The sequence below is a fragment of the Mercenaria mercenaria genome, chromosome 1 (genome assembly GCF_021730395.1).
Source record: "Mercenaria mercenaria strain notata chromosome 1, MADL_Memer_1, whole genome shotgun sequence".
NCBI lineage: Eukaryota > Metazoa > Mollusca > Bivalvia > Venerida > Veneridae > Mercenaria > Mercenaria mercenaria.
The window spans coordinates 30,890,000-30,906,103 of record NC_069361.1 but is presented as its reverse complement, the minus strand read 5'-3'; the positions used below and the strand labels follow the sequence as shown (position 1 = coordinate 30,906,103).

The 16,104-nt window shown below is 35.1% G+C and overlaps 1 protein-coding gene across 2 annotated transcripts in view; it reads left to right on the top strand.

The window, feature by feature from the left end:
* LOC128556994 (uncharacterized) overlaps window positions 1-16,104 on the top strand; it is a 36,622-nt gene that overhangs the window by 11,209 nt on the left and 9,309 nt on the right. For both annotated transcript variants that reach the window (XR_008370969.1, XM_053543337.1), the window contains exons 2-4: window positions 3,834-3,918; window positions 9,323-9,483; window positions 15,130-15,270. Coding sequence is in view for 1 of the 2 variants with exons in the window: in XM_053543337.1 (XP_053399312.1) it covers window positions 3,834-3,918; window positions 9,323-9,483; window positions 15,130-15,270 (387 nt within the window). In the remaining variant the exon portion in view is untranslated. The remainder of the gene's footprint in view (window positions 1-3,833; window positions 3,919-9,322; window positions 9,484-15,129; window positions 15,271-16,104) is intronic.

The following is a 16,104-nucleotide window of genomic DNA, read 5'->3' as shown; positions in this document are numbered from 1 at the left end:
ACTTTTTCCGATCCAGCTTCCTTAGGCAAGCCTCAGAAAGAACTGTCATTTCGGATACATTTTTATTACATGTTTAAGCGAAATGAGCCGTGCCATGAGAAAAACAACATAGCGGCTTTGCGACCAGCATGGATCCAGACCAGCCTGAGCAGCTGCGCAGTCTGGTGAGGATCCATGCTGTTCGCTTTCAAAGCCTATTAAAAATTAGGCAAACTGTTAGTGAACAGCATGGATCCTGACTAGACTGCGCAGATGCGCAGGCTGATCTGGATCCATGCTGGTCGCAATTGCACTATGTTGGTTTTCTCATGGCGCGGCTCAAATATTATCTGTGCCACTGGTACTTATCCCAAGCAAGAACCCACCCTACGGCCTTGATAAGATTACTGCCTTTTCTTAGTATTAATGTTATACAGTACACAAATATCTGCCTTCACTTATAACAGAGCTATACAGACATGTACATGTACTTAAATAACTACCTGAACCACTGTAATAAAACTGACCGGTCACTTATACATGTATACCTATTCACACATGTAATGCATCAATAACTTTACATTAGAACAGTGTATAGATAAATCAAGTACAGGTTGTTTGCAAAAAGATCGTTCTCTTTTTTATTTATTTATAGGATTTTAATCTTAAAATGTTATTTTTACCTTAAATAAACAGATTTTATCACTTTTTTCGACTGGAATTCATATATTTAAAACTTCCGTAAAGTGATGACATTATATTTTTACGGAAATTAAACATTTTATTTTTTTCAAGAAAATATACCCTGGCCCACATAAAATAAGAAAAACATCTTGATAGGAACAGATACAAATCAGTTTCTGCTGTAATAAATTAACTAATACATCGGTTTATCATTGACTCGAAACGATTTGGGTATTGTTCAAATGCTTAATGAGAAATTTGCATTTAAAATGTAGGCTAGAAGCATATGATAGTGTCCGAAGTCCTTTTCTTACATGTGTGCTAGCAAACGCGAGAAAACTTTTAACAATGTTCTGAAATACTGTAGTCGACGGAGACCATTGTCCAAACTGAAGCAACAAATGAACTCCACTAAAACAACTTTAGATCGATATATGCGGACAAAGATAGGTCACGAGCTAATTCGCAACAATATTTGATCACTATTTATCCCTCTATCTCTTACATGAAAGCTCCGGGGAAGATGCAATTCTGTATTGTTTTTTGATAGCCCGTGTTTTCATTCACATGCATCCATATTGTTGAAATCAAATCGAGACTGACACACCTCCAGCATCCAGTTGTATTATTGGCTGATCCATATACCATAATTTCCCCGAATAAACGCCCTGGGGGCGTTACATTTTCCAAAGAGGGGGCGTTCATTTGAGGTAAAAAAAAATAAAAAATGAAAATTTTTACAAAACTTAAAAACATCGTTCAAACCAACTGTAAAGTGTTTCTGTGTTGTTTAATTCCCCCAAAACGTAATTATTTGGCATCCAGTTTAATGCAGTGTGTCTTAAAATTATGCATTTAAATACGGTACCCCATGTATTCCGTGACATGCTCGCGACATTACACATTACGTCATCATACCCAAACTGCTGTGTACTCCGATAATATTTTCCTTAGTACATGCGGGTAGCAATACACAATGTCAGTGGTTTGACACGCTGCTTATGTGTCGGCTTTTAAATTAAAAGTTAATAAAACTGCCAAAGAAAAGGTAAACACTTTGCCGCAAATTTGTTTAAAGTCGACAGGTAGCTTGTATGCGGGTGGTGCAAAAACAAATCAAAAATTGACGTACCCTACTTAGTATACTATAAACGTTTTGGATCTACGGTACATGGACTGTTTAAAAGTGTGTTTAATTCTTTATACATTGGATACTTACTGTAAATTACTTATTATGTGGACTTATAAAAATGAGGTAGGTGATTTTTTTTTTCGTTCTTGTTGACTTTTTTTCCCTCCAAAACGGGTGGGGGGCGTTAATTAGAGGGGGGCCTTAATTCAGGAAAATACGGTATATGACAGCCTTGTTTTGATTTCAACAATATGGATGCGTATGAATGAAAATTCAGCTATAGAAAAACAAAGCAGAATTGCATCTTCTTCGGAGCTTTGGTGTAAGAGGTAAAGGGATAAATAGGTATCAACCAATGTTGTGCATCAGCTTGTGACCTACCTGTGTCCGTATCTATCGCTGTAAAGTTGTTTTAGTGGAGTTGCTCGAGTTTGGACACGGTCTCCTACGACTACAATATTTTGGAACATTGTTGAAAGTTCGGATGCAGTTTTCTCCTGTTTGCTAGCACGCATGTGAGGATGTTTGGTACCATCGTGCGCGGAATTTAATAGACAACAAATGGCATATATAGTTTTAGAAAATATTTATTTAGAAAAAATACAGCAAGCGAAAAAAACAACGGGACATAGAACTTTGCTCTAGGTGAAATGATTTCCCTTGTGTTTTTCTTATAGGGTAGGGCCTGGACCTAGGCATGAGCTGAACCCCTGTGGATCTTTTTAGGCACATTTTTCGATAAATCATCACTGAATTTTTCTCTTGTGATAATTATGGTAGTATAAGACAAATTTATAAATGACTAATCGCAGAAATTCGCAACATGTATTGAAACTGCATAGATCTCCATTCTTTGTGATTGTCTTTTGTCTCATAAACCATTTGAATGGGATAATAATTATTTTATATTTAACAATGTTTAATTTATTAAAGCAAGTCTGACCAGTATATTGTGACTTTTTTGGAATTTTTAATGTCTTCGTTTTCCTAACAGTAAAATGCAAATCTATAAGGGTAAGGCTTAGAGGGATGAAAACTATAAAGTATCAGATTCAGATCATAAAATAAGTCATTCCGATAAGCCAAATGAATAAGGCTAATATGCATTATGCCTCTTCCTCGTAATTCCGAGGCTTCTCATTGATCCGAGCTTTTGGAAAATTTGTACTTGCAGCTATTTCCTGTTTCTAAATTTTATGCATGTTTTGGCAAATCATATGACAGCTAAACAAGAAAACAAAGAAAATAGTATAATACTATTAGTATTGCGCACATTAAAAATAGAAATATACAAAACAGCAAATTTTGGCACAAAATTTGCTTTAACTAAAAGGAAATATCTAGCCGTCCGGTAACCGGACGTCTAGACGTTGCTCTAGTCGTCCAATTACCGGACGGCTAGAAAATTCTCGGGAGATTTAATTATCACATGCTGGCCGTATCACCAATGTTATACTTTAGTGAGCGTCAGTTGATTTGATCTGACACGAGTGATCAAGTCAGCAAACGCTTCAATAAATAAGATAATTCGGTGATTATCCCCTGTTGCCATTCTGTGTATTGTATGATCACAAGTCTCTTTTCAACGAGAAAGCATCTGGCTGTTTCTGAGGGTGAGGGTCATCATTTGAAAGCCTGTATTAGCTCACAAGCTTGCAACTGATTCAAATGAAAAGCAGTTAGTCAAAAGCAGTTAAAAACAGGAGGTTGACAAGCGGCAAGCATCAGAGAGCATACCGCCAAAACTTTTTGTGACACTTGCTAATTAGGACCGATTACCAGGGTTTAACATTGTGTTTATTGGAAATTTGAAGGTGCAGTCAACATTTCTTGCTGGCATGATTGTGATTGTGTATTGAGTTTTCCCAACAAATTTTTTATGTTTTTCTTGTTTTCTGAGACCAACAGCTTTTATTGTTTCATTCTGTAAATCGGTCTGAAAAATAAAAAGCGGTCTGAAACTGAGAATCGGGCAAATTTCCGAAACCTTGTGCAATACCACTTTTAAATGTAAAGGTGTTTTTATGTCTCTTTTCAGACATACAGAAAGGTGTTGTTGTCGAGTATTCTGATAAAAGGTGAAAAACTGAAAGGAAATGAGTCAGATCTCGACACCACTACTGGTAGGTGAATAAAAACAGTCAACTTTTTCACAAGATTTATCAGATTCACATTGCCTAGTTTTCTTTTATGAAAAAAAAAGTTAAATTACAAATACATGTTTCATAATGTAAATGTGTACATGTATTATGCTTGAAACATTTTATATTGTTAAAAAAAGTATATTTTTTAACAGCATTATTATAAATTGCTATATAGTTAATTATAGGTTGCATTTTTGTTACCAGTTAATGTAAAATATACTTTTTTAATGTAGTGTAGTCTAGAGTGTACTGTCAGTGTATCTGTGAACACTGAACTGAAAATGTGCAAGCTTTCATTGTTAAATAGATTTACAGTGCTAGCACTGGTCATTATAAATTGATAGCCACTTTTTTTTTTCAGGGAAAAAATTAATAGACAAACTTGGCGTGCACGTTATCCGCATGCGCTTTCGCATTTCAATAAAAAACATAAAACAGGGTATAACTATTTAATCTTTTTTTTTGTTCATGGACCACTTAAACACACTTTATTTTTCAATTATCATTATTCATGTTTATCATAGCAGGCCTTTTTTCATCAATTTGGGAATGCCACAGACACCGGTGGAATTGGGAAAATGCTCTCGGATTTTGTCTTAATTGGGACAATTTGCAAATTATCAAAATCTACATAAATTGTGTTTTTGTGTGAAATATTAATGAATTGCATTTCAGTAATTGTTCAACAGTATTATAATTCACCTAAATATACATACAAATCTGCAAAACTACCTTAAAACAGCAAAAATCCTAAAAGGTATAATCATTTGGGAATTTTAAATTCAACTTCGGGAAAAAAACATACTTTTTTGCATTGGGATTACCTCCTTTTACAGGAGGTAGATTTATAGTGGAAAAAAGCCCTGCATAGGCTTTGAATAATCAAACATTTATGCATCTTCAGTTCAGTCATAAAACAGTATGTATTTAGGGATTTTTCTAGAGCGGAATAGCAGGGCGCAGCGCCCTGCCCATTTTTAGCGCCGTCTTTCTGCCCGAAATCGCCACCCTTTTGCCTTTCTTCAGCGCCCCTTTGCCCTTTTAGCACCGCCCCTTTGACCATTAATTAAGTATTTCTAAACGAACTGCCCATCAATCATCTGTCAAAATACCATCCCAGATAATTGTCAATCGATACCAAGTTATGACACCACCGACTATACACAGGTGCTGTGTATTTGCCCGAGGCATGTATGCAGTATCGGTATGCAGACGACGACCGACCGAATCGTAACAAACAACAATTAGATAGGTCAGCAATTAAAGCAAACTGCAAAACAGATTAAAAAAAGGAGAAAAAACATCATAAAACAAAGTCTGCTGCTTATTAAATGCCGATTAATGGCCAGTAATTATCGGTTATAGCGTGGCACCTCGTGTCAATTTTGTTGTTCACAGTTTGATATCGGTTGAAGATAACAGTCGATCTTTAATTAGTATCTCCGCCTATCAGAATATCTATGATTTTTAGCTCATCTGATTTTTTGAAAAAAAATGATGAGTTATTGTCATCACTTGAGCGGTTGTCGGCGTCGGCGTTGGCGTTGCCTGGTTAAGTTTTATGTTTAGGTCAGCTTTTTTCCTAAACTATCAAAGCTATTGCTTTGAAACTTGGAATACTTGTTCACCATCATAAGCTGACCCTGTATAGCAAGAAACATAACTCCATCTTGCATTTTGCAAGATTTATGGCCCCTTTTGTACTTGGAAAATATCAGATTTCTTGGTTAAGTTTTATGTTTAGGTCAACTTTTCTCCTAAACTATCAAAGCTATTGCTTTGAAACTTGGAATACTTGTTCACCATCATAAGCAGACCCTGTACATCAAGAAACATAACTCCATCTTGCTTTTTGCAAGATTTATTGCCCCTTTTGGACTTAGAAAATCAGTTTTCTTGGTTAAGTTTTATGTTTAGGTCAGCTTTTATCCTAAACTATCAAAGCTATTGCTTTGAAACTTGCAACACTTGTTCACCATCATAAGTTGACCCTGTACAGCAAGAAACATAACTCCATCCTGCTTTTTGCAAGATTAATGGCCCCTTTTGGACTTAGAAAATATCAGATTTCTTGGTTAAGTTTTATGTTTAGGTCAACTTTTTCTCTTAAACTATCTAAGCTATTGCTTTGAAACTTGCAACACTTGTTCACCATCATAAGCTGACTCTGTACAGCAAGCAACATAACTCCATCCTGCTTTTTGCAATAATTATTGCCCCTTTTGGACTTAGAAAATCATTTTCTTGGTTGAGTATTATGTTTAAGTCAACTTTTCTCATAAACTATTAAAGCTATTGCTTTAAAACTTGCAACAGTTTTTCACCATCATAAGTGGACACTGTACATCAAGAAACATAACTCTATTCTGCTTTTTGCAAGAATGATGGCCCTTTTTAGACTAGAAAATCATGGGTAGGACAATATTTCTATTACACAAAAAAAATCAGATGAGCGTCAGCACCCGCAAGGCGGTGCTCTTGTTTTATATCTATTTCATCAAAATACTTAGTATTAACTTTCTATGATATTAATTTTGTTTAAAAGAAAATAAACCACTCGATCTTTTACAGAACGTAACGGCAATCTCAGAATTTAGCGTAGACAGTCAGCGCGTAGAGTAGTTTCCCTTTACCAAAATGGCGAAAATCATAAACAAAGTTATTTTGTTAAATTTGTAGTTGGAAAATTGTCTACACCTTTGTATAATATGCACCCACGATTCGTTGGGCGTGGGGGGGGGGGGTAAAAAAGATTGTGCATTTATACACGAGTATCAACGGTGTGTTCAGTAATATAATGAATGTATAATGACAGATTTGCACCAGAATTATTAAATTATTCGATAGTAATGGTTTATTTCTAATCAAGAAAACTTTCCAGACAAAAATAATGTATGCAAACATAAAACAAACTGCATGTATTTGTAAAGGATAAACATGTTATATAGACAAACAGGTATTAATGTTTTTCTGACATCTTGCAAATCTTTCTGTAGTACCTTACAATGTAGACATTACAACAAAACCATGGAAATCTAACTTATGATTTTCGTAGACAAAGGTACGCAACGCGCAAAATGCACCCTGCCCCTTTTTAGCAGCACCCTGCCCTTTTTAGAGGTCTAGAAAAATCCCTAGTATTTATTAAACAAACAGGAATAATGTTTTTTTTTTTGTTGTTTTTTTTTTTTCATTCGAATTCATTGCAAGTTTCTTCTAGTGCAAATCTGAATACATTTTCAATAAATGTCATTATACATTCATTATATCACTGAACATACCGTTGATACTCGTGTAAAATGCGCAGATTTATGACCCCCGGGACCAACTCCGAGTCATGAATGCATAGTATTCACGGGTATAGACGTTTTTCCAACTTCAAAATAAGTTCATTGCGATTTTCTGCATTTCTGTAAAGGGAAACTACTCTCAGCGCTTACTGTCTACGCTAAAATCTAAGATTGCCGTTACATACAATTGCGTTTTAATCGACCTGTGTTTAACTGCTAACAATAATAATAAACAAGAGCTGTCCGTAAGACAGCCAAGCCCGACTATTCGAAATATTGTCCAAGAAGCAGGAAAATATTACCCAAAAAGGTTAAATATCAAAAGAGTTTTAAGTTCAAAAGGGGGAATAATTTGACCAAAATGCATATCAGTTATGGGACTTGCTGCTATCAACTAGTTTTATAACCCCGAAGGCACATGTGAAGTTTCAAATCAATATCTGCATTAGTATTGGAGATAGAAACTCGCATGTAAACTTTAACCAGAATTTTCAAAGTCCAAAAACGGGCATAATTTGCCCAAAATACATGCCAGAGTTATGGGACTTGATCCAGTGAAGTTAGTAATTGATCTAGAAAAAGAAAAAATAAGTTTCAAATCTATATGCCTTTTAATAATAGCTGTATGTACTTGCACGCAAAACTTTAACCAGAATTTTCTAAGTCCAAAAGGGGGCATAATTTGGCCAAAATGAAGGTCAGAGTTATGGGACTTGCTGCTATCAACTAGTTTTATAACCCCAAAGACACAAGTGAAGTTTCAAATCAATATCTGCATTAGTTTTGGAGATAGTAACTTGCATGTAAAACTTTAACCAAAATTTTTTAAGTCTAAAAGGGGGCATAATTTGCCCAAAATACATGTCAGAGTTATGGGTCTTGACCCAGTGAGGTTGGTAATTGATCTAGAAAAAGAAAAAATAAGTTTCAAATCTATATGCTTTTTAGAAATAGCTGTATGTACTTGCATGCAAAACTTTAACCAGAATTTTCTAAGTCCAAAAGGGGGCATAATTTGGCCAAAATGAAAGTCAGAGTTATGGGACTTGGTGCTATCGACTAGTTTAATAACCCCGAAGACACATGTGAAGTTTCAAATCAATATCTGCATTAGTTTTGGAGATAGTAACTTGCATGTAAAACTTTAACCAAAATTTTCTAAGTCCAAAAGCAGGCATAATTTGCTCAAAATACATGTCAGAGTTATGGGACTTGACCCAGAGAGGTTGGTAATTGACCTAGAAAAAGAAAAAATAAGTTTCAAAGCTATATGCCTTTAATTGATGGCTGTATGTACTTGCATGCAAAAACTTAACCAAGGTGTGACACCGACGCCGACGCCAGGGTGAGTAGAATAGCTAGACTATTCTTCGGATAGTCGCGCTAATAATAATTATAATAAAATCTTTATTTAATGAAGGTAACATACAAAGTTTACATAACATGACCACTGATCATATTAGAACCGTGAACAAAGTATCACAAATAATTACCAGTGGCAGTACATGGTTTCATGACCAGGCGAAGAAGTTTTTATGCCCCCCCCCCCCTCATGGCATATAGTGTTACCCCTGTCCATGTGTGTGTGTGTGTGTTCGGGAAAGGGTGGTGTTCATGTCCTGGCCATAACTTTGACATGCATGGTCCAATTTCAGAATAATTTGACACAAATGATAAATGTGGATAGACGATGTGTCATGTGCAAAACCATTTCACTAGCTCAAAGGTCAAGGTCACAGTCCTTGGTTGAACTTAGCCAATTTTCACTACATATACAGAATACTAAATTTTCTGGTTTTCCTACAATATTTTTTTTTGTAAATAAATAGGGCCAAGGGTCCTTCTTTTAGTTTGTGAGCAGTACCATGCCTGTGACCTTTCTCATGTTGCAGAGGTATCCGTGTCTGTGACACATTTCTAGCTAAGATATATGCAACGCAACTTCAAAATGCACATTTTCAGTTAAGTATCCACAAAAGTGAAAAATGCCATAAACTGTTCATATGTGTAAAGAGGTTATTTCTGTTTTTGAAGTAAATCAAAAAGAATACAAAATAAAACATTATTGCAGATATTTTGTTGCTCAATTTCAGAGTTTGAGCCATTTGACACGGCCAAGGAAGACCATATACAAAAGGTTTTGATGGATCGTCTAGACAGACAGCTTGTAAACACAACAAGGTTAAGGAAAACAGCATCAAAACAAGTTACACGGAAAATGAAGACCTTGATTCGACCACAGCTGAAGTACTTGGTAATTTGTTATTAACTATTTGTTTTATACCAGTTTGCTTTTTTTAGTTTGCCTAAGCATATGTATTTCTTTTATATGTTGTTCAATTCTACCTCGAAAAGTTGTGATTTACAAAAACATTTTTTACCATAAACTATTTTAACAGTTTGATTATAATTCCCCCGAAGGGAAGTATTATGTTGTACCCCTGATTATACCCCCGAAGGGACGTATTATGTTATACCCCCCGGTGTCTGTCCATCTGTCCGTTAGCAATTAAGTGACACAAATGTTCACCACATCGAGATGACATGCAAAGCACATGTTCTAGATGGCTCGCTTTATAGTCACACTTGGGGGTCAAAGGTCATATGACTTTGTTTCATGTCCGCTCTGTAGCTCTTGAACTGCTTGAAAGATTTTTAAAGAAACTTGGCAGAAATGTTTACCACATCGAGACAACGTGTAAAGCGCATGTTTCGGGTGGCTCGCTTCAAGGTCAAGGTCACACAGGGGTCAAAGATCATACCTGAACCTTATGAAGGATTTTGAAGAAACTTGACACAAATGTTTACCACATCAAGACAACTTGCAGAGCTCATGTTCTGGATGTTTCTCTTCAAAATCAAGGTCTCACTTAGGGGTCAAAGGTCATATGATTATGTTTCGTGTCCGCTCTGTAACTCTTGAACTGCTTGGAGGATTTTAAAAGAAAGTTAGAACAAACATTCACCACATTGAGACGAAGTGCAGAGTGCATGTTCTGGATGGCTCGCTTCAAGGTCAAGGTCATACTTAGGGGTCAAAGGTCATGATACCTTTGGGCGTATATTTGTTTGAAGAATATTGACAGCTATTTTATTCACGTGGACACTGTCTATGCACTTGAGCTTAAGTTTTATGTTCAGGGTCATATATCCTTAACCATTGGCATTTGCCTGTATTGGATTGAAACTCCCTCTCAGTCTTCAATTCTATTGGAATGAGAGATAACTCTTGGTTGCACTGACTTTAAAAAAATTATTGCTCTTTTTTGACCACAAAGCTGCTATACATACATATATTGGATTGGAGCTTCACACAAACACGTGACAATGCCTCTCGGTCATCAGACATACAATGTACTTATGTAACCAAGTGATGTAACTCCTGAATGAATTTAATGTAAATTATTGTTGAGACTTCACTTAGCAGAACCAGAGTGATGGTCCTTAAGACCTTAACTTCTAAAGTAATAAATACATTGTTTGCATAAAGGACATAAAAGTTTGCAAGTAACTCAAAAAAGTTTTTGACTTAGACTTATGAAATATAGGGATGTTGTTCAATAATTATGAGCTGCACCATGAGAAAACCAACATAGTGCATCCGCGCAGTCTGGTCAGGATCCATGCTGTTCGCTTTTAAAGCCTATTGCAGTTAGAGAAACCCTTAGCAAACAGCATGGATCCTGACCAGACTGCGCAGATGGGCAGGCTTGTCTGGATCCTTGCTTGTCGCAAACGCACTATGTTGGTTTTCTCATGGTGCAGCTCATTTGAAGTTTTGCACCCCAATCAACATTCTCACTCCAACATTCTAATTTTCTTTTTCATATTTCCAGTTTCTTACTCTTCCTTCACTTTTGATATCAATTATCATCCTGTAGACATAACTTTACAAGTTTTGATTTCCTAACCATGAAGATAAACTGAAAGTTTACTTAGCCTTGCATTGTCAGTCAGTAATATATGACCATACACTGACTGCAGTGGGAGGCACCTGTGAACTATGGACACTTATCTAAATTGTCACATGGCAGTTGAATGGTGAAGGTGAACAAAGTCTGCAAGTTTTTGTGGGGCTGGATTCTATGCTTGGAATTCCTGTTAAAAATCATGTTTTTAACCAGCCTTTCAAAATTCTGTTTATATTGTTTATAGCTTTCAGTAAGTGCTGCTGCTGAGGTGGATCAGGTTTTGCCAAATTTTTGGTATTCTCAATCCTTTTTATTATGTTAAGAAAAGTTAATTTTGAATTAACCAGTATTAGGAGAATATGTTATGATGTAGATTGATGTAATGGGTGTCACATGTAAAATGCAGGGACCAGGCTTGGGGTAATCGAATACAGTAATTGTAGTCACCTGTAATTGATTACTCAAATGCAAGTATTCAAATGTATTTGATTATTCACCTCAGTCTGATTACATGTAATGTAATTTAATCAATTACAGTGAATTTTCTGCCTGTAATTGTGATTACTTTTGATTACTCACTGATTACTGAAGGAATAGTACGACATCAGGGTATAAATATACAAATTTACAATGTAAGTGATTATCTATCTAATAGGTTTGATTCACTTCATCTGGAGAATATTCCAAATAAGTTCAGTGTAGTCAAAAACATTTCCCTAATCAATTGAGAGGTACAAAATGTATGACAAATGTACTAAATTGCCATCTTATTATAGTTTTAACTTATTTACAAGTTTATTAGGCAATTGGCATTATAACATGCCTTTGGCCACTATTAAGGATCAATAATCCACTGACACCTGCATTATCTACTGTGGATTCAATGTATTATGCGGAGGACGGACGTTTTGGCCACGGACGTTTTGGCCAAGGATGTTTTGGCGAAGAAAATTTTTAAAGTAGGATGTTTTGGCCAAAAAAAATTATTTCCATAATATGCAAAATATGATCTGGATATTAATATGTTATCATATGTTATAGTATAATTGATAATTTTTCAAGAAAAATTAAATTCAATTTCATAACTCTTTTGGTGTGTTGTAAATGGCAAATATTTTCACATGCGCACGCACACGCACGCACACACACACACACACAGTGTATATATATGTATACATATAAAAAGATTATAAAAAATAAAGATAAAATACCATGAGTTGATTTTATTATCAGTTTAATTTGTTCACTTATACTATAACATTCTTTAGAATAATCTCCAGACCATATTTTGCATGATATGGAACCACAATTTATTTTTGGCCAAAACGTCCTACCCCCAAAAAATACCTGGCCAAAACATCCTAGGCCAAAACATCCAGACTAAAACGTCCTACATTCGTATTATGCACAGGTGAGAAAATATGACATTTAGCAGTTAATATACAAGCAATTTAAACAATGACCCGTGGTAATGCAAACATGACTTGCCTGAATTGAAATCAGAATGTTATTAATATTATAATTTAGCCTTCAAAATGCAGATTTTTGTGAGCATTTAATTGCAACCAAACTGTCCTTTCACGACTTTACTGAAAGATGTCAAAGTGGGTGCTGGATTATTTTGACCAGTGCTCCAGCTAGGATTAAAAAAGGGCAGGGTGCTGGCACTGAAAAGGGCACTTCTGGGGTGGTGGTCGGTCCGGGACCTTGCTCCCCCGGGAAAAAAATATTACTGGTCCATGCATACAGTGCATTTTAACATACTTTAGGCATGGAATTTGGCATAATTTAGGCATGTTTTTTGGCACACTTTAGGTATGGTCTTTTAATAGGCTATGTCTGTCATCTCTAATGCACCTATTTATTAACTAAAAATTCTACTGTTTGTATTTTACTTGGCATTGATTTTCAACTTGTAACATTTCTTTGTAATTGCATACTGAATAACAATATCTATATGTGTTTAGGCCTATTTTACTTTGTTACAATTTCAGTACACATCTTCTTCATGTAGGCTACTTGATATTTATAAATTTATACCTGCAACATATTATATACAGAAAATAAAGTTTAAACTTCCACTTAAATAAATGAAATCAGGCAAAGTTTTTAACTTACAACAGTGTAAAAGCAAGTTTAGCACTTGTAATAGACATATTCCGGGTATCCAAAATTTTATATCCGGATATGGTTACACTTTTTTCTAAAAGTCGTGGAATGTCCAGTTTAAACAATATTTTTGAAAAAATATTATGATGCAAAGACAGTTTAACAGCATTTCACAGTATCTGACATTAAAGTGTACCCTGTCATTACATCTTAGTAAACTAATTTCAAAGAAATCTTCATGAAAAAACGGCAATTTCACAAAGCAGACGACAACTTACTTTCGATTTCAAAAACTTGTAAAACGATAAAATCAAAATATTTTCCTATTTGAATTTGGTTGTGGTCGATTTTTATTAATTACATATAAATGTCTGTTGTCTGGACTTAAGTTTCAGTTGTGTATAAAGGGGTATTTACGACTATATTACCGAAAACGAAAGTACACTTTGACAGGTGGCGCGAAATGATAATGATTTCAGACTGGTTTGCAAACTGTTTTAACACTAAGGTTCAATGATTTTAATGCTAGTGGAGCAGTCTATAATATCATGGTCTGCCTCGGGCACGATTACAGCAGGTAATTGTTTAATTGTTTGCAATTATGTCAATGCCCCCTGGCGTGTATCACTCGATAAAAAGGGGGCAATAAAGCAGTGTATTATAATCACTGAGGCAAAAAAGGGAAGTTTGGCTAAAAAAAAAAAAAATGAATGGTTGTAAAACGGGCAGGGTGCCTGGCGGGGCAACAGGGCGGAACGAATTTCGGAACGGGCGATGCGCCCTGCTGTAAATGGCTAGCTGGAGCACTGTTTGATATACCCAAGGGTTGTTCTGGGCCCATAAAGGCCAAATGTAAAATGTGCCCATCCATGATTTCTGGGAGTACATTGTCGATATCAAAGGTGAAAAATGGCTACAGACAGCAAATGTAACTGGGTGGAAATCAAAGTGACAATGATAAGGTCAGTCTTGAACATTCCTGAAGAAAAGCTGAAAAAAACTTGACACTGAAATTAAATTCATATGAACGTAAGCTTCTAAGCGAACTGTGCACAATTTTACAGCCCTTTGAAGAAGGAACAATTCGAATACAAGCAGATGTGAATGTTACGGCCAGTTTAACTATTCCAATCACAATTTGATTAAAACAAGCTATGGACAAAATCTGCTCCAAATACAACAATAAAATGACTCAATCATTGAAAGCATCATTGCAGATTGCTTTCTAACTATTAAAATGATGATTTGTTCAAAATGTCAGCTCCAGTAGAACGACTGTTTAGTATTGCAGGAAAAATCTTTAGATCTGAACAATTTTGTCTAAGTGATGAAAACTTTCACAAGTTAATGATTATCAAGGACAATGATACCCTACAGTGAGAAACATGTAACAATGCCATAAATGAAATTTCTGGATTTCAAGATTGAATGAATAATTAATTCCATTATCATATTTGTAAATAAAGTTAATTTAACCATATATTAATTCAGTTATATACAAATGTATGCCCATATAACTGTCGTCCAAACAAATGGCTTTATTGAAAGTAATAAAATGTAATCATGATTACTTGGGTGCAAGTAATGTAATTCAATCAATTACTGATGCAAATTTAGAGTAATTAATTGTAATCAGAAAATGTCAAAGTAACTGTAATGTAATCAATTACTGACGTAAGTAATCAGCCCCAAGCCTGGCAGGGACTGTCTTATGGGAAACTCGGATGGATAATTGCCTTTTCAGCCTAGAAAAGCAAAGTTCTATTTGCCCTTATTTAAAGTTGAAAAGCAACAGGAAAGCAGGCAGTTTTCACATTAATCAGTACACAAGGAAACAATTTTAAATGTTGTAGACATGTTAAATTGATTCTCATTTTCAGGCTTTAGTATCAGTTGATACACAGGGAGCAAGTGAGGAAGCCATGGAAACAGACACAGTTGAAGGCACATGTTCTGTAAGACAGGATGAGGTACAAGAAAGACTGCAGGGATCAGTAGAGAAATGTTCATATAATAAACAAGTAAGATAACCTTCTTTACCTAAACCCAAGGTAATAAAATTTGTCTGCAGACCAGTTGCAAAAATCCATTATGTGACTGGTTGCTTCTGGACACAAATTAGAAATTGACCGATTGTTGGTATATAACTGTTATGGAGATTTCAGATGAGCAAATATCTCCCTACAGAGGCGTATATTTTCGTCACAGCTGGACAAGTTAGGAGCAAATGAATCCCTCAGGATAACAATCTCTTTAAATCTCAGATATTTTTAGTCTTCTCAGTGGCATTCCTTTGACTGAGATTGCACTGTTTTTAGGCACTTGGTATGATTTCATTGAATAAATGATGAAATTTATGCAAGGGATTTGGACTATTTCAATGGAATGTGTCAGATGAATTTCTTTTGTGAAATTTTATTTAACATTTAATATGGTTGTTATTTTGTGATACAAAAGATAAGCACACACAGACAGGTTGGTACAATACAACTTCAGTGGAACACTTAACTAAAGCATGGGTCAATTAATCATTAAATCATAAGAGCAGAATGTGATGTTTGAAAAAGGACAATCATATATTATTTAGTCATTTACATCAAATAGATTATCTGACCTCTCTTACCTGGACCCATATGTCAGCTGTATATTGGATATAACAGTTTTCTAATTTATATACATGATATTATAATATTTCTACTTTATATCATTTGATTTTCTACTTACAAGCAAAGGTTGACTTCTAAGAAAAAACAAACAAGAAACAGGTTAAATTTTTGCATAAATAATAGCACTTAATACACCAGCAGAGTGATTAAAATTTTCAGTATGAATACCTTAATGATTCAGAATCTGTA